The sequence below is a fragment of the Pygocentrus nattereri genome, chromosome 12 (genome assembly GCF_015220715.1).
Source record: "Pygocentrus nattereri isolate fPygNat1 chromosome 12, fPygNat1.pri, whole genome shotgun sequence".
Lineage (NCBI taxonomy): Eukaryota > Metazoa > Chordata > Actinopteri > Characiformes > Serrasalmidae > Pygocentrus > Pygocentrus nattereri.
In genome coordinates this window covers 7,239,744-7,259,320 of record NC_051222.1, presented here as the reverse complement: position 1 = coordinate 7,259,320, position 19,577 = coordinate 7,239,744, and the positions used below count along the sequence as shown (strand labels likewise).

Here is a 19,577-nt window from a genome sequence, read left to right as displayed (position 1 = left end):
CTTTCCTGTTGTCTGTTTTAAAAACATATATTTGTTTAAAATAAAAAATCAAATAAAAAATAATAAATAAGTAAACATACTTTCTGTGACATTTTTAAGTGTCTAAATATATATGTGCGTAAATTTGAAATGGATATATGCACTGAAAGTATATTAACAAAGTGTATGAGTACTTATGGACATAGTACTTATGGATTACATTCCACAGTAAGTAAAATGTAATCAAATAAAAACTTGCTCACCTTTTTCGAAAATCATTCATTAATTTATTTAGTAATCTACAGATAAATTAGATTTCATTAGTTAAAAAGTTCACACACCATTTAATGAAGCAATTATATTTAATCCCAGAATATTTTGCAACAATTAAAAAAAATCCCAAATATGATTATTAAAAAATATTTCAAATAAAATCACAAAATACCACATTATTAGTCAGATATAAATCCCTCACAAATCAGAATATCTCATTTAATTTTATAAATTGCACAGTCATTTCTGTCTTATGTGATACATACAACTATACCAAAACACACATCCCTTTATCCTGAGAAGAACATTTTTCCTGCCCTGCTGGTTGAGGTTTATAATTGTCAAACAAATCAGTTTATTGATTGTTGATTCATTTACAATCATTTAGAGATTCCTTTAGTCATTGCTGTGTTTTAAGCTACGTTTGACTCCCATCCACTGCAGGTGACAGAACTCTCATTTCCGAGCACTGTCATAATTGGCTGCAAACCAATCACATGTCTCCTTGATAGCTGAGGAAAGACAAACAGTATATTGAGTTAATTATCTAATCATTTTTTATATACTCTGTTATTTCAACTTAAAATTTTAAAATAACTGATTACAATGCTAGAAGGGCCTGGGTTCATTTCCTCAGCGGGGTGACCAGGGTTCTTTCTGTGTGGAGTTTGCATGGGTTTACTTCCACAGTCCAAAGACATGTAGTCAGGCCAACTGGAGACACAAAGTTGCCCCTAGGTGTGAATATATATGTCTTTGTGTCTGCCCTGTGATGTACTGGTGACCTGTCAAGTGTGTGTCCTTCCATCCAATGACCAATGGGATAAGCTCCAGCACCCCTGTGACTCAGGAGCAGCTTAGACTATGTGAGTACTGTGCTTTTCTTGAGTTGACTCAACTTCAGGGCACTAGAGTTCACCCAACACAAACTCCTTAGTTTAGTTAAAAGTTCTCCAAACCTATACTATTTTAGATATGGGTAGTTAAGTAACCAATATAGACTGTATGTTTTCACTCAATTTCCCTACTAGCAGGGACTGTTTCTTTCAAACAAAGCCAACTAGGATTTTTTTCTTCTGCTCCTAGTAATGGATGGCTATGGCATCACTCCCAAGTAACTCCTGAAATTATTCAGATTTCCCTAAATGCTTAATAAATTTCCTTTTTTGATTGTTTTTAAACTTTGCAGTAAATATGAAGTAGCATACAAAAATGTACCCTAACATTAGGAGACTGTAAATTTAAACCACAGTCATCCCATAGCTGTCTGTAACTAGAAGCCAAAGAGAAGAAAATGTCATTTGCGAATGTATGATGTAAAGTGTACCAGACAATTTAGAAACTGATTAAAAAATAAAGTCTACATTGTTTACTTAACAAAAGAAACTAGAAATAAGAATGAAGAGAAATTTTGAGTGAACTAATAAGTTTGAGTGGGTTGACCTCTGGTGTCTTCAAGCTGAGTTAACTCAAGAACCTAATTTTTGACCTAATGACCTAATTTTTACAGTGCAGTACAATGTAATAAATCTATGGGCAAACTACAGCTACTCTGGGGTCAGTGAAGAATTAATCACAACGCTGCTGATTGTATAATCTTGAAATGTATGTTTTTTTCACATAGGCCACCAATTCATATTTGGACGTACATAAAAAAAACAAAACAACAAAGCATTCCAAACTATAAATGTCTAGAACTTAGTGTCTTCATTGCTGGTTACAGCCATGTCATCAGTGGTCCTATGGTGTTCTAGTTTCATTGATGGACAGGGTAGTGGATGCCCAACAAAGTAGATGTGTCATATGCATGTGTTTGATGTTTACCTGTTTGGAAAGGAGTGAAGGTGAAGTCCGGGCGGTAACTGCGGAGTTTTGCATTGCTGGCTGTTTTCTTCATCTGACCGTCAGATTTGCTTGTGTCGTACTGAACACAGGAGGTCAAGCCAAAATGCAAGTCTGTGTGTATTTTAGTTTTATATAATTATCGGGAATAAATAGGAACGAAAGGAAAACAGGTACACTTGGACACTCTAAGAACATCCTGCTGGTCTCCATGTGATACTGTATACAAAGATCTTATACAAGACATCAGGTATTTAAAAAATGTAAAACTGTGTTTTATGGGCTTACGACTAATGTTGTAACAGGAAGTACAATCATTTGTTGTTAATCTGAATACTTGAAATTAATGTATTGTTTCGATTCCATCAATATTTAAGAACAGTATAAATACATATAGGCAATGATATAAAATTAAAGGATAATTTTGTAGAAAATCAAGTTTTCACACTTTTTTTTTTGCTGACTCTGGATGTAATGAGTAATCCAAGTATTTGGTGGAGTGCTGGAGATATGAAGCTAACTTTATTAGCAAACACTGGAAGTTATTAGTCTGCATGCTGTGCTCAGAATAAAAGATCACCTCACATTAATTAAGAGCCACCAGAGTAACCAGCATCACTCCAACAGAGTTTAAACAGTGTTATAATAGTCACATCATTGGGCGGTTCTGACTGTAGGAAAAAGTGCCTCAGAGTCTCACTTACCTAGAAATGCATTTGCAGAAATACATTTACTCCTTCATCTGGTCTTTGTCAAACAACTTCACTTGTACTCAAGTAAATTATCACCAAAGTAACAGTAGATAGGGATATTTAATAATCTTTCCACCCTGCTCATGTGTTGTTGAGAAGACAGAACCTGGGTTCATCTTGAATGACTGGTTTGTTTCTTTTTTCCAAAAACTTTTTATTAGGAGAAAGTGAAAGTAGAACACACACAAAAACAAAAATGTCCCATCCCAGCTCACCACACCCAACACGCACACTGCGAATAGCGATAGCTACAGAAAGGCCACGACACTTGTATGGAAGCACACATTTAACCAGGTAATACTTTTAGGTTGGAAAAATATGATATAAAGGGCTGCCATTTCTGGAAAAATTTATCTGTACACCCTCTTTGTGTGTACCTTATTTTCTCTAATTTTAAAAAAAGCATTACATCCCTCAGCCAGCAAGAAATAGAAGGTGGCTTGGTAGATTTCCAAAGTAACAATAAGCAGCGTCTTGCCAATAAGGATGTAAAAGCTGTCTGAAAAAGCGGTCTGAAACCCGAAATATAGCAATTAGTGCACAAGGTTGTACCTGAACTCTAAGAACAGTGGACAAAGTGTAGCAAAACTGTCAAAGAGACCGTCTACATACAAGTGTTTACATTGTGTAATACCTTTATCAGCCCATAGTGAAAAAGCAGAATCCAAAATTGATGGAGGAAACAAATGATTATTATGTAAAGAGAGGAAGCTGAATTAAATTTAAAATGTCGCCTGAATTGATACCAAATTTTTAGTGTGTTAAGAACTACCTGATTATCTGTGTACAGAGAAGGCTTTGTGGGCAAAGAGGAATAAAGTAGAGCAGATAGAGAAGAACCTTTACACAATGAACTTTCTATTTTACACCAAGAGGATCCAGGAGACACTAGCCAGTAACAAAGCTTATGAATATGAACAGACCAATAATAAACTTGAAAATTAGGTAATGCAAGTCCTCTGCTAAGTCTACTTCTCTGCAGCATATTTTTACGGAGCCTAGGTGGTTTCCCTCCCCAAATAAAGGAACAAATAATCTGATCTAATGAATCAAAGAAATGTTTTGGTAAAAAGAGAGGAATTGACTGGAATAAAAACAGAAATTTTGGCAAAATGTTCATTTTAATTACATTAATCCTACCAATTGATGACAGGGGAAGGTTACCCCATCTTTGAATATCAGACGTAACCCTTGAAATAAGAGGAGTACAATTAGCAGCTGCAAGACCCGATAATGAACGAGTCACATTGATACCTAGATATTTAAACCCAGAATGACTTAATTTAAAAGGCAAATCCAATTGTTGAAGATGACAGGCTGGAAATAGGAAAACACTCACTTTTCGCCAAATTTAATTTATAACCTGAGAAAGTGCCAAAATTCTCCAGAATACTTAAAACAGCAGGGACAGAAGATGTAGGATTAGTTAGATACAGTAACAAGTCATCCGCATATAACGATAATTTATGTTCAGTATCATTACGAACGATTCCTTTGAATAAGGAGGAAGATTTCAGTGCGATAGATAAGAGGCTCAATTGCGATGGCAAAAAGAAGATGTGACAGTGGGCAACCTTGGCGAGTTCCACAACTAAGATTAAAATAATCAGAATAAACATCATTAATGTGGACACTGGCTTTAGGGGAAGAATAAAGAAGGCGGATCCAAGAAATAAACTTATCACCAAAACCAAATTTCCTCAAAACAGCAAACAAGTACTCCCACTCAACCCTGTCAAATGCCTTTTCCGCATCCAAAGAAATTACAATTTCAGGAAGTACAGCTGATTGCCTTGAGTAAATTATATTAAAAAGTGTACGAATATTAAAAAACAATTGACGCCCCTTTATGAAACCATTTTGATCCTCAGATATAATACGAGGGAGCACATTCTCCAAACGGGATGCAAGTATTTTAGCCAACACCTTTACATCAGCATTAAGCAGAGATAGTGGTCTATATGAACCACAGGAGGCTGGATCCTTGTCCTGTTTGAGGAGAAGTGCAATGGTGGCCTGTGTCAGAGTTGGTGGTAGTGAACCGCCTTCCAAGGATTCGTTGAACGCAGACAGAAGTAATGGAGCCAAAGCACCAGCGAATGTCTTAAAAAACTCAATTGGAAAGCCGTCGTGGCCAGGGGCTTTGTTAGATTGCATCGCTTTAATTGCATTCAGTACTTCCTCAAGAGAAAGTGGAGAATTGCTTAGCGATATCAACATCAACCACTGGGATTGAAAGACCATCAAGAAAGTTGTCCATTCTAGTGCTATCTATAGGGAATTCTGATTTATATAATGAGGAGTAATAAGATTTAAAGGTAGCATTAATCTCCGAGGGGGCTGTAGTAATGACGTTATGAGCGTTTCTGATACTGGGTATCAAACGTGAAGCGGCCTGGCGCTTCAGCTGATGCACCAGTAAACGACTTGCCTTGTCACCATGTTCATAATATGTGCTACGACTGCACAATAATAAGCGTTCTGCCTCTAGTGGTAATACGGTCAAACTCCGCCTGAGAGTCAATACACTGTTTAAGTAATTCTGGAGAAGGATTCAATGCATACAAGTGATCAAGATTCCTGATAACAGATGTAAGTTTGTTAGTTCTAGCATTATTGTTTTTGTTAGTAAAAGCAGAGTAAGATATGATTTGACCTCTTAGGTAGCATTTAAGTGTCTCCCAAAGCAGTGAGTATGAAACAGATTCAGTTTGATTAAAAGCCAAAAAGTCATTAACAGTATTTGAAATAAAATTGCAAAATTCCCTTTCTGCTAACAGAAGAGTGATGGGTTACGTTTGGCAGTAGAAATTTGAATATCCAATAATAATGGTGAATGATCTGAAATTACAATACCTAAATAGTCAATAGAGTTCACACAAGAAGTATGTGCACTGTCAATTAAAAAATAGTCAATTCTAGAAAATGAATGGTGCACCGGAGAAAAGAAAGAAAACTTTTTAGTAGAGGGGTTACGAGATCTCCATGGATCCACAAGTCCATTTTGTTCCATAAAATCTATGAATGATCTAGACATAGCAGATTGAGTTAGATTAAGAGGATTAGAACGATCTAAGGTAGGATTGAAAACACAATTTAGATCCCCTCCGAGAATTAACAGATGTGTATTAAACAGGGGATATTACTTAATAACTTATTAACAAATTCAACATCATCAAAATTTGGAGCATAGACATATATATATATATATATATATATATATATATCTGCAATAATATTGGTGGCAGAAAACTGATATTTTTTACTAATTAATATGGCAACGCCCCTAGACTTCGAATTAAAATTTGAATGGAAGACCTGACTTACCCAAGGACAATATAACCTGTGTTGATCTTTAGTGAGAGGGTGAGTCTCCTGTAAAACAACTACATCAGAAGTCAGTCTTTTTAAATGTGCAAAGACCCTGGATCGTTTAACAGGATTACCCATACCTCTAACATTCCAACTAATAAATCTGAGATGTGTGCCTGACCCAGCTACGCTGGGACCACTATTGCCATCAACCATTTAAATAAATAAGACAACAAAAACTCAAATGGTCGCGGTGAGCAGAAACGGGACGCCCTCCCCCCCAAAATACCCCCAAACACAAACACACCCAAAAATAAACCCATAAACCCAAAAAAGAGAAAAAATATATAAAACAAAAACAAAAAAAACAAAGGAGACAGCAGTGTTTCCCACAGTAACGAAACGCTGCTCACACTAGTGTGAAGCAACACGGGGACTACGCAGAAAAAGAAGTGAAAAAGAGAGATAAAAGAAGAGAGAGAGAGAAAGGGACATTCCCACCGATTTTACCACAATACAACATTATGCACTAAAAGTGTATCAAAAGGGTAGTATAACTTTAACCTCAGAAAAGTTTGGAGTTCACCTAGTGATCAAAGTTTTAATATACTTGTTGGCTTCTTCCGCTGAAACAAAATCTTTTTCAGTACCGTTATGTGAAATTCGGAGCCGCGCTGGATAAATTAGACCAAACCGGACACCGTCAATGTCCCGAAGTTTCCGTCTGACATCATTAAAAGCAGCCAGAGCCACCTTAGCAGTGTAGTCAGGAAAGACCGAAATACTTAAATCTCCAACTTTAATTTCTCTGGCACGGCGCAAAATGTCCACACAATCACTGTGATAGTGAAACCTACACACAATGGCTTGTGGACGATCACCTGGCTTGGGTTTGGGTTGGAGGGTTCGATGAGATCGGTCCAATAGCGGCTCCTTTTCCAAACTGAACACATCTTTTAGCATGATGGCTACAGCAGAAGTGGTACAGGTGTCAGGGCCCTCTGGCACCCCCACTATCCGGACGTTATTGCGGCTTGACCTGGACTCCAAATCCTCACATTTATCCTCTAGTTTATTTACCTGTGCGGTGAGAGACTTTATAGACGCTTTCATCTCTGAGATGTCATCGGAGCACAAGGTAAGCACGCGCTCCATCTCTCCGACTGTATTTTTAATGTCAGACACAGTAGCGTCGATAGCAGCTTTATCAGAAGCTAACTGTGTCTTTACCGCGTTCAGGTCCGACTTTATAGAGGACAGGACATCTCCGAGTGTTTCCTGGAGCTCCTTTTTAAAAATCTCCGCGATGTCTTTCCTCAGTGAAGCCAGCAGCTCTAATTTGAGAGTAGTGATGTCAGGGCTGGTGTGTGCTGTGGAAACTACAGCAGATACCGCTGGCTCACTTGAGGTCGCGGTCGGAGATCTGTAGTCTGAACAGTACTGCGAGTTTTAATATCTTTTGCAGCCCATGTCAGACACTGAAAGTTAGGCTTTCCAACAAAAGAAACACAATAAACTTACGGGGGTAAAATAAAGCAGAAAAAACGAACTCGAATGTGCAGTTAAATCATAAATATTTACGAAATCGGCAGGAGCAACCAAAACTGAGTCTTACTCCATAGATGCTCGATAGCGCCCCCGACTGGTTTGTTTCTAAAAATACCCACACCTCCAGGGCTAATGATTCATACAGCCATTAAGTCTGACCACAGCCATTAAACTCATTAAACTCAAGGCCTAGGCTACATTATAATGTTCATTTCAGATGTGCGAAGCTATTTTATTGTTGTGTATGTGTTTTGTTGTGTTGTTTGTTTATTGTTGTTGGTTTTGTTTGTTGTTCACATGCTTCCCATTTTAAGTTTGAAATTTACTGTGTATGCAGCAAACCTTTAGAACTGACATCAACACCCCAAATTCCCAGTAAAAGGCAATATCAGTTGCTATTGCTCCTTTTCGTTTAATACTTGGCCATCCATCCATCCATTATCTAAGCCGCTTCTCCGTCAGGGTCGCGGGGGGGTGCTGGAGCCTATCCCAGCAGTCTTCGGGCGGAAGGCAGGATACACCCTGGACAGGTCGCCAGTCCATCGCAGGGCAATACTTGGCCATGAATAGATCAATTTAAAATTAATTAATAGTTAATAATACATCTTTATGTGGGAGTGAGGCTAAAAGGATACAATCACAGGTCCTGTGAATCCAAAGGCTTCAACTATGGCATCAACAACATCCTTAATTGTTATCTCCTCCTCCTGTCCAACTGGAATAAAATGTATAGGTGTATAAGAGAGGGAGAGAGAGAGAGAGAGAGAGAGAGAGAGAGAGAAAAACATACAAAGCACTTATGATTTCATTCCATGACCATTGTGGCAAAAGTGTCAAACAGGATTAATTCCAGGCCAAGCAAAAAAATAAAGAATAGAATTTTACCAGGTCTAAAGTTCTGACATGAGTTCATGAAGTTCATGCTAAATAGCTTATGAGTTGAAATACATGTGTTTAATGAGGTAGAATGCTGAATGTCGGTAACACTTTCTATGAATGCCTTGTCTATAACAATAACGCATTCATAAGGCATCTTAAAAATGTAAATATTTATAAAAAAACCCGTTACACTTTATAGTCATGCTTATTATGCATTATGCATTGTTAACATAATGCATTTGAAGTAGTGTTGATAACATGTTATAGGAGATATATTGGGAAGTCAATGTACAGCACTTTTAGCTTGACCCTAATGTAACACTGAATATCCAATAACTGCAACTAACTAGCAGAAATTAGCATTACTGTAGCGTAGTGATGTTACAAAGTGAAGGTTTCTGGTGGTTAATGTTGGAACAAGTGAGGGAGCAAATTACAATGAAAGCAATCTACTAACATGTCTCTCACTCTTCATACCTTCACTCCACAGTAACTTCATGCTCAGTGTGATGTTTCAGGGAAGTGGGCTGATGGGTACTTGGATTGCTGGGATGTGAATAGTATTTAAAGTAAGAGTGATGGTTAATAAAAGTGCATTGTAATGATTCTGGGCTGGACAACTTGTTTGGGGCTAGCGTATATATATTCGGGACCTAGGCACCAAAGGTCCAGCCCCAACAACACCCATGGTTTGAATTCAGATATTGGAAAAGCCTTGGTCATGCTACATTGCCCCTAGGTGTAAGTGTGTGTGTGAGTGACTGTCTGTGTCTGTCTGTCTGCTCTGCGATGGACTGGCGACCTGTCCAGGGTGTATCCCTGCCTTCCGCCCGAAGACTGCTGGGATAGGATCCAGCACCCCAACCCCCCCCCAACCCCCCCCAACCCCCCCCAACCCCCCCCCCCCCCCCCCCCCCCCCCCCACCGCCGCGACCCTGACAGAGAAGCGGCTTAGAAAATGGATGGATGGATGGATGGATGGAAAAGCCTTGGCATAAAATACTGGCATTCACAATATAACATGTTATTAACAGGACCTATAATTATAGTATAAATATATAATTATATAATATAATTATGACAACAACTAATAATGCACAGGAAACATGGCTATAATTTTATGAATATTTATAGTAATATCTTTATGCCTTGAAGAAATGAAAAAGAAACAAAGAATGAAAGAATGAATGTTTTAGAATAACAGTGGAAAGGCCTGACTTGAACCCCATTCAGATGCTGTGGTAGAACCTTAAAAGGGTGCCCTCCAGTACAGAACAGAAACTGAAACTGAACTAGGGACTGATGGCACTCTGAGAAACAGCAGGGGGCACTGTCACAATAGTGCAAACCATATTTTAGTTTTGTTTTGATCTTTTTTACATCGGTAACAATAGCTGTCTAAACAACCTTTGCTTGGACAGTTGACTAGTAATTAAAAGTTTAGGATTTCTGAACTTAAGATGCTGTAAGACAAGATAAATCTTCCAATAAAAAATAAGATCTGGTTCTGTAATACAAATTTGAGGAAAAGTCTTATCTAGACCTTGTCAGGTCTTAATTTAGCACAAAAGAAAGGAAGTTTCTGTAATTCAGCTCTTGAATTACACTTACAGGAAGGTGTTTGGTTGTAGTTGTTGCTGCTAAAGTTGTTGCTGCTAAAGGCACAAGTAATTAAATATAGGGGGCAAATACCTTTTCACATGGGCGATACAGATGTTGCAAAATTATTCTTTCAACAAATATAATTTAAAAGTTGAGTTTCCTCATGGTCTTCTTGTCTTATATTACACTGTATATGAGGAGGTTAAACCACTTATTTTGAAAAATAATCAAAAATAGAGAAAATCAGGCGGGTGCAGTTAATTTTCACAGCACTGTATGGGTTGTTAAGCAAAGATTCATTCCTAAATTTTGGAAAAAGTGAGTACCTGATAATATTATAGGCTCCACCTCATCATATTCTCTCAAGACCCACAGATAGAGACGAGCCAGGTCTAGAGAATAGATGAATTGCCGCAGTGCATGTCCAGAACCCCAAACCTCCAGAGCTGTACCATCTCCTAACACATATATTTAGACATGTCAAATAGAGAAAATGAGAACTAGTACTTTGAAATGGGGCTATTTAAAAGACAGAATCTCAAACAGGTTAAATATGCAAGACCGCTCAAGGATATAGAAGCATTCTGTGAGGAAAAGTGGGTGAAAACTGAATAAACTGAAATAACTGAATGGTAATGAACAGGAACAAGTCAACTGAACAAGTTCAGTTCAGCTGAAATCATGCCACTCGCAATTCATATAAATATATATATTGTTTAGCTACTATATGAATATATATTTTTTTAGCTGTAAAACTTAATGTATGTATTTGACTGTTTAAAGACAAGAAAATGTAGGGAGATCAAACAAAGTCTAAGGTAGGTGTGTGAGAAATTTTTTTCATTATTCCTTACTCTTTGCCTTGTAGGTCTTGTGAACCAGTGCTGGTAGAACATGAGCATCCTCTATGTTAAAGTTATCATGGGGACCAAAGATATTTGTGGGGATAACAGCTGTGTATCTCCGTCCATACTGCGTCCAACAGGCCCTATTCAAACACACATTCTAGTTTTTATAACTATAAACCATTACCATTACCAACGGAAACACAGTCCTGGCAGAAGAGCTAAACAGAATTGAACTTTTTCCTTTTCTAAAGTTACTGAACACCAGAAAGAATTACTAGATTTGTTCATTAAATGGAGAAACTGAGTAAATCAGAACTCTAAGGAGTGTTGTTTTGTGGTCCTTTAACTCGACAGTAACTGTGCTAAGCCAGACAAATTGTGTCTTATTCATAAAGCCACCTTGGTGCATAATTTACCTTGCATGCATTTTCAGTTTTTATTAATGCATTTGAAATTGCTTTATCAAAGAGGACTCCAAGCTAGAAAGAGTTTGCATTGACATTCTTGCCTATTGCACTCATTCTCTGCTAAGATGCCTTTAAAAAGGTAATTAACCTGGTGGAGTTAAAATCTTTGTGGTCTTCCCAACCTGTTAGTCAGGGCCAACAGCATTGCTCAGTGGATAAGACTATGAATAAAATCGAAACGGTTGAAGAGTTAACAGCTATTCTTATTGTAGCAGATGAGGTGAAGAGGTTCATATGACGCTTACTGTCTTTATAAATGACCCGATGAAAGCATTTCATCAAAAGTGTGGTCAAGTTCTCTAGTTTTTCAGTCTGGTTGATGAACATGCACATCCAGTTCACCAGCTAAAATATTCATGTCCAGGTTCTTTTTCAAAATTTTTATCCACCTTAACCAGCGCTATGCTAAGTTCCCAAAAAGGACTGATCTACAGTTTTTAACAGCTGGCTAACAGGAAACAGCTCATATTATTTTTTTTAAAACGAAAGCAGAGCGTTCAAGACTAGTGGAATTTGTCTGATATACAACACTGTACCTTCACAATACAGTGACTGTTATCATCAATTTACTAGGTGGTTGTGTGACTTGCATGTGTACCTTTACACCTACAAGTACAATTACAACTGAAAAGCTAAACAATTTGACATGCACATTTTTGGTATTAGTAATATATCCACATCTGATGAAAGCAATGTTTCTCAGGAAGAACAAACGGATGTTAATCCAGCAAACTTTCTTGAGAAAATCACATTCATTGTGTACCTCCTAAGCTTCCTGCTTAAAATATCATAAACTCTGGCTCAAACTGTTTCCTGTTTCCCATTTTATATAAGGTACAAAGATAGTCAGTACAGCCAGTACATAGTGATTTCTAACCTGTTGTGGACATCAACCATTCGTTTGGCATACGCATATCCAGAGTTAGACTCATGAGGGGGACCATTATGGATCTGAGAAAGAATAATGAAAACGGTTAATTTTATAACAATAATTTTAAATGTGTGTGTGTGTGTGTGTGTGTGTGTGTATGTGTGCATAAAGATGTCACTGTGTACCATAGTCTCATCAATAGGATAGGTGGTCTTGTCTGGGAAGATGCAGGTAGACAGACAGGAGACCACTTTCACCACACCAAACTCATGCGCTGTTTGCAGCACGTTGTCATTGATACACACATTATTCCTCTGAAAGGTAATGCAGGCAGTGATTACATTCGCTAACAAAACAAAGACTTACTTACATGTGTAAGCATGTTTGTGTGCATTACCCAGAAATCCAAGTTCTGTCTCAAGTGTCGGAAGAGGCCTCCCACCATTGCCGCAACATGAACAACGTGTGTTGGACGATGTTTCTCAAAGATTGCCCTCGTCTCAGCTGCGTTTCTAAAACAGCAACATTAATGCATATGAAACACAACTACCATCAGAAAGACACTAAAGTTCCACCCAAGAGATACAAATCATGTAGTGTGGGCCAGATGTAATGTATAATTACATGCTTAATGCAACCACAATATGAGGCCACCCCCACGACCCCCAAGGACAAGTGGCTTAGATGATGAATGAATCAATATACTCTGACTAATAAAACAGAGTTTGTGAACCCAAAGATGGAATTTTCTTGTTAAATGACCTTTCACTCTGCATTTCCTGCTTTACGAAAACTACTCATTACTTTGTTATTGGCAAAAAATGTCACAGCCGTTGTTTGATCTACAGTCAAAGCCATATAGCCTAGTTCTTAAACACCCGGTGTACACTCAAATAATTTAAACATAGAAATGTAAACAATTTCACACGGTTTCCAAATGCACTCGGTACGGAACTCAACTCAGACATTCAGGTCACCCCCACTAGCTGTAAATGACCACATTTCTAAACAGGGAGTGAAAAGTAATGACTTGATTTCTGACAAATTAAGATTTCCCCAAAATAAGTCATTACTCAGAAATAGTCACTTGCTTTCTTAGCTAATAATAATTAATTGTCTTCATATTCGTCATTATTTCTAAGCTCTTTACTAAGTTAAAATCAGTAGTTATTTCAATCTAATCAGTAAAATTTTGAACCAGAACAAAATAAAAAGGTTTTCTTCTATCAGGTGGAAATAGTCTTTCATACATAAAGCTGTTGCACCTGTGTTCATTTGCATGGAAGTTCTTAACCCACTCAACAGACCACCGAAAGCATAAAGTGTCAGTAGACTGTGCTACTTAATGCCTCTCTTAGTACATCTGCATGCATTTACTGAACTTGTTTATGGCGACATTATTTCAGTGCACCATATACATTCTGTGACTATTGAGCACACACAGCTAATAGACTATCTTGCATGCCACCTTAGCAAATTTAAATCTGTGATTGTGCATACGTCTAGACCACTGTGTTATTAGGGCATGCACACTGACAGTTACTGGATTTGAAATAAGTCAATTCACTCCTCGTCTAATCGCAACTTACTGGAGCAAAGCTACATTTGATTTTAAGTTCCATTTGTTTGTAGGTGGGGGTTAAAGTCTTATAATACTAAATGCTTGATGTTTTTCTCCATCAAGTCAGCCTGAGTGGGTGAGGCCAATAGTAAAACATCAGTCATTTATTATCAGAGCCAGTCAACTGGCACAACTTTTAGCTTTTGATTGTTGCAATAGCAAATTCCACACCAACTCACCTTGACATGACCTTTAGACCTTCTTCTAATGTGGAAGAACAGCATTCAAAGGCATATGGGCAACATCACTTTCTGTTAAACTAGAAGTGAGTGACCTCATGTAATTGACAGTGAGACGGACAGCGTGACTTACGTTAGGTCAGCATCTTTAGATGAAAGGAAGATCCATTCTTCTCCTTCTCTCGCACCTCCTTCCTCCTTCACCACATGCTGTATGGCTTTCCCCACCAGACCACTGCCCCCTGTCACCAGTACACGCATTGTCCCAATCTGCTTCTCCATCTGACAGGAAAAAGGTAGCAACTGCAACACAGTGAATGATGGCAAATGGTAGCTTCTACCAGCAAACATTAGCTTAATTCCAGGAGAAGAACTGTAAACACTGCTTTACGTTTTTCTGACATGGCATAGTTGAATTACTCCTCAAAGAAGAGAGAGGAGACTGCTAACTTTTGACGTCAGCAAGTACAAAATGTAAACAGAGAAATCCCAAGCTTAAATGCAAGCTGTAACTTTTTTTAAACAATGTTTTATTCTGTTTTATCTGCTGAACCATTCCTTGTGGAAAATGTAGACAACTTAATGGAAAAGGAAGAAAAGTCCTGTAGAGTAAAATAAAAAGGGGAAAAAAAAGAATAATGAGAATAATCTCAGTAATAATGAGATGTCTCAGATGGTTAACATATTAAAAAAATAAATAAATGGCATGTTACACCTGCTTTGATTAGCAGGGGTGGCTGTTTTTCTCCCTACCCTTCAGGGACCTGGTGACCATGTTCTACAGGGGGACTGTGGAGAGCTTCTTGAGCATTATTGCCTGGTTTGAGAATTTGAATGCCACTGAGCGAAGAGTGAGAACAGCTGAGAAGATCATGAGGGGTTCTCTCCCCTCCATCATGGATTTTTACACCACCAGCATTGTGGAAGACCCCATCCATTCTTCACACAGACTTTTTTCATTGCTGCCATCTGGCAGAAGGTACCAGAGCATCTGTGCCACCATTGCCAGACTCTGCAATAGCTTTGTTCCTAAAGTGATCAGATTTTTAAACTCACAAGGACTGAACTAAAACTAGGTTTCGGGTAAGGTTTGGTAACATTAGGTTTTACATAATGAAAGTAACATATTAACAATACAATACAATAATATATCAACAGAACATCTACAAGATATTTACTTCAGTGTATTCAGATGCTTCACTACTGCTACTTACTGATATGATGTTGATGTGTTACTGATAATCCATTAAGAGTTTATTAATCATCTACAAATAGAATAGAATAGAATAGAATAGAATGCCTTTATTGTCACTATACACAGTACAATGAGATTAAGAGCAACTCCATCTCAGTGCAAACACACAATGTAAACAAATGACACGGAATAGAATGGGGAGGGGTTGTGCACAGTTCTATGCGCTTTGTATATATATGTATATGAAATAAATATAGAAACAAAATAAAAACTATGTTTTTACAAGATATAAATATGGAGATATTTACAGCTGTATTGTATGTACACTAAATATTGCACATTGCTAAGTATTGCACATATTCCAGTATAATGTACATACATGTACAGTATGATTGCACATTTCCGTATGCAGAGTATTGCACAGTAGCTGGTAATGGAGTCTGGGAATAGACTGGTATGTAGGTGGTAATGGAAGTCTGGGGATAGACTATCAGTGCATCTGTGAGTTGAGAAGTGTTATTGCTTTTGGGAAAAAACTGTACTTAAGTCTGTTTGTCCTTGATCTGATGCATCTGTACCGCCTTCCTGAGGGCAACAGGTCAAACAGTACAGATCCGGGGTGCGAGCTGTCCATTGTGATGCGTTTCGCTCTGCTGACGCAGCGGGAGGTGTAGATGTCCATCATGGATGGGAGAGGGCAGCCAATAATCTTCTGTGCTGTCTTTACTACCCTCTGAAGCCTCTCCCTGTCTGCCATGGTGCAGCTGCCGTACCACACTGTGATACAGTACGTCAGCAGGCTCTCGATGGAAGAGCGGTAGAAGGTCAGCAGCAGGTTGGAATCCAGGTTGTGCTTCCTGAGGACTCTCAGGAAGTGTAGTCACTGCTGAGCCTTCTTGATGACGGCTGTGATGTCGTCTGTCCAGGTGATGTCGGTAGAGATTTGGACTCCGAGGAACCGGAAGGTGCGGACCCTCTCCACACACTCGCCGTTGATGGACAGGGGGTCTGGGTCAGTGCTGTGCTTCCTGAAGTCAACGATTATCTCTTTTGTTTTCTTGGTGTTCAGAGCCAGGTTATTCTCTGAACACCAAGCTGCCAACTTCAGGACCTCCTTCCTGTAGGCTGTCTCGTCTCCTTCTGAGATGAGTCCGACCACTGTGGTATCGTCAGCAAACTTGACGATGAGGTTGCTGTCACAGGCTGGACTGCAGTCATAGGTGTAGAGGCAGTACAGGAGGGGGCTCAGCACACAGCCTTGTGGTGAGCCAGTGCTAAGCATACGAGTGGAGGAGAGGTGGGGGCCAAGTCTCACAGTTTGGGGCCGGTCAGTGAGAAAGTTCTTGATCCAGGCACATGTGAGGAGGGGAGTCCGAGGGTGCCCATTTTGGTGATAAGAATGTCCGGGATGATTGTGTTGAAAGCAGAGCTGTAGTCCACAAAGAGCATTCGGACGTAGCTGTGCTGCTGCTCCAGGTGGCTCAGTGCAAAGTGGAGAGCTGCTGCTATGGCGTCCTCTGTTGACCTGTTTGCACGGTATGCGAACTGGTGGGGGTCGAAGTCTGGGGGCAGAGAGTCTTTGATGTGCTGAAGTACCAATCTCTCGAAGCACTTCATGATTACCGGTGTGAGGGCCACAGGGCGGTAATCATTAAGGTTGGTGATGGTAGACTTTTTCGGCACTGGTATGACTGTGGCTGACTTCAGGCTGGGCGGGATGATGGCTTGGGCCAGGGAGAGATTGAAGATCTTGGTGAAGGTGAGGGCGAGCTGGTGGGCACACGTTTTGAGCACCTTGCCGGGTACTCCATCAGGACCAGCAGCCTTTTTGGGGTTCACTGCCAGGAGCACCCGTCTGACATCGCGCTCCTGTACAGTGAGTGGAGTGGTGTGGAAGCCGGGTGGGGGTGGAGGTCGGGCAGGAGCAGAAGAGTGCTGCTGAGATGCATCAAAGCGAGCAAAGAAGCAGTTCAGCTCCTCTGCCAACGGTGCACTCAGTACTCCTGCTGTCACATCACAGCCTCTGAAGTTTGTGATGTTCTGTACTGTATGCACTGCCACACCTCCCGTGAGTTGTTGCTGGACATGTGGGACTCTATTTTCCTCTTGTAGTCCGCCTTGGCTTTTTTAATCCCTCTCTTCAGGTCAGCTCGAGCGGCGCTGTACATAGCTCTGTCGCCTGACCTGAAGGCGGCATCACGGGCTCTGAGGAGAGAGCGGACCTGGCTGGTCATCCATGGTTTCTGGTTTGGATAAACCTGGATGATTTTGTCCACAGTCACATTTCCGATGCAGAACTTGATATAGTCCAGCACCGTTCCTGTGAATGTTTCCAGTTCCTGGTGTTCAAACAAGTCCCAGTCTGTCTGTTCAAAGCAGTCCTGTAGTTTTGAGAGTGCATTGTCAGGCCAGGTTGTAACAGTCTTTATGGTGGGCCTAGTTCTGCGCCGTAGGGGGGTGTAGGTTGGGGAGAGCAGAAGGGAAAGATGGTCTGACTGTCCGAGGTGGGGGAGGGGTATGGCTCTGTACGCGTGCTTAATATTCGTGTATTCGTAAACATGATCCAGAGTGTTCTCCCCCCTAGTTGAACACTTTACATGCTGGTAGAATTTCGGTAGTACTGTCTTCAAGTTGGCCTTATTAAAGTCTCCTGCAATCATGTGAACACGATCAGGGTGAGTGCGCTGCTGCTCGTTTACGGTGTTCAGCAGGAGAGAGAGCGCTTTGTTTACATTAGCGTCTGGCGGTATATACACAGCTGTTACGATCGCTATTGTTAGCTCTCTAGGCATCGAAAAGGGCCGAAATCTTACCGACATGTACTCTAGATCTGGGGAGCAGTGTTTGTCTATGATTGTCCCGTTGATAACACTCCAAATAAAGTGTTATCAAAAAAAATGTGGAGCTATCTGGGTAACTAAAATGCTAAAGCTTTTTTTCACCTGGTCCCCTAGAAGTAGCAGTAAAAACAAAAACATCCATGCCCTACTGATTAACACTGGTATAGCACGTTAATTGCTGTATGTTAAATTTGCATTACTATGTCAAGTAAATGTCTACTGCCATCAAGTTTTCTCTGTCATTCCAACCCTGATTGATTCTGGAGCAGAGAGAAACTTCATCCATGCTCAACTTATTGAACAGCTGTAGATTCTTGTGAAACCTCTGAAGACCCCATTGCGAATGACCGTTTTAGATGGAGATCCAGTAGGAGCTAAATACATAAACCAATGATTAGCTCCTCCCAATCCTCTCCATTTGTTAGTGTTTTGGTTTAGCCCATATGTTTGTTTTGGTTTAGGCCCCTCGTTTTGGTTTAGCCCCTGATTGTCTCCACCTGTTTTCCACCTGTCCCTCATTTTCCCTGTGTATTTAAGCCCCGGGTTTGCCCCTTGTGTTTGCTGGTCTTTGTTGGTGTTATCTGCTGTTGTTTGTACTGATCTATGTACTGTTGCTTGTTCTGTTGGATTCTGGTGGTCTCATCTATCCATATTGACCCTGGATTTGCCCTTAATAAATCTCGCTTATCCCCGCATATGCGTCTGCCTCCTCGCTCCCTGTTACACAAAGACCAGCCTAGAAAGGATGCAGCAAGTAAGCTAGACTCCGGTATGTGGTTGTTCCATTGGGACGAAACTCTGGCTGTTTCTAAGCAGCCCGAGTTTGACATGTCCCAACGGCACCAAGCCGGAGACAGCAAACCCACTGGCGCTGAGGGAACATGAGCGTCTCGTCGGTCCCGCAAGAAGGCGAAGGACCTTCCCACCTTGTGTCCGGACGACGAGCGCTCAGGTAAGCGCCTCGGGTCTGCCCATCTTGAGCAACGCTGCAGGGAGGAGCAACTTGCAGCGCAAGACGTGGCTAGATGGATGGAACATTCAGAAGACCCTTACTGTGGTGCTCGGCTTATTCGCAAGCACCACTGCGAGCTGCCTATAGCCAAAGTAAGCCTTGGGAATGGCCGAGTGGTTCCTGTGTCTGTTTGTTCCTCCACGTTGGAGCAGCTGTTCCCAGCCTGAGTTCCTGAACCCGTGGCCGCACCCCACGGCATTCCTGAACCCGTGGCTGCACCCCGCAGCATTCCTGAACCCGTGGCCGCACCCAGCGGCAAGCCGGGTCCCGTGGCTGCACCCAGTGGCAAACCTGAGCCTCCGGGATAGTCGCCGCGCCTCCGGACCTGCCGCTTCTTGGTCTCCAGTTTCGGTTCCT

At 40.4% G+C, this 19,577-nt stretch overlaps 1 protein-coding gene across 7 annotated transcripts in view; it reads right to left on the bottom strand.

Annotated features, from left to right (window-relative positions):
* Nucleotides 1-316: 316 nt before the first annotated feature.
* The window catches only part of LOC108437114 (GDP-L-fucose synthase-like), a 29,304-nt gene continuing 10,043 nt past the window's right edge, over nt 317-19,577 (bottom strand). For 3 of the 7 annotated variants that reach the window (XM_017713993.2, XM_017713994.2, XM_037543573.1), the window contains 8 exons: nt 14,307-14,476; nt 12,771-12,885; nt 12,559-12,687; nt 12,380-12,453; nt 11,042-11,175; nt 10,514-10,645; nt 8,342-8,421; nt 993-2,176 (listed from right to left, as the gene is read on the bottom strand). In XM_017713993.2, coding sequence (XP_017569482.2) covers nt 2,009-2,176; nt 8,342-8,421; nt 10,514-10,645; nt 11,042-11,175; nt 12,380-12,453; nt 12,559-12,687; nt 12,771-12,885; nt 14,307-14,455 — 981 coding nt within the window. In that variant the 5' untranslated portion in view covers nt 14,456-14,476 and the 3' untranslated portion in view covers nt 993-2,008. Of the gene's footprint in view, nt 765-992; nt 2,177-8,341; nt 8,422-10,513; nt 10,646-11,041; nt 11,176-12,379; nt 12,454-12,558; nt 12,688-12,770; nt 12,886-14,306; nt 14,477-19,577 lie in introns of those variants that run through there. The other 4 variants (XM_017713995.2, XM_017713996.2, XM_037543574.1 and 1 more) reach the window with 2 other exon arrangements.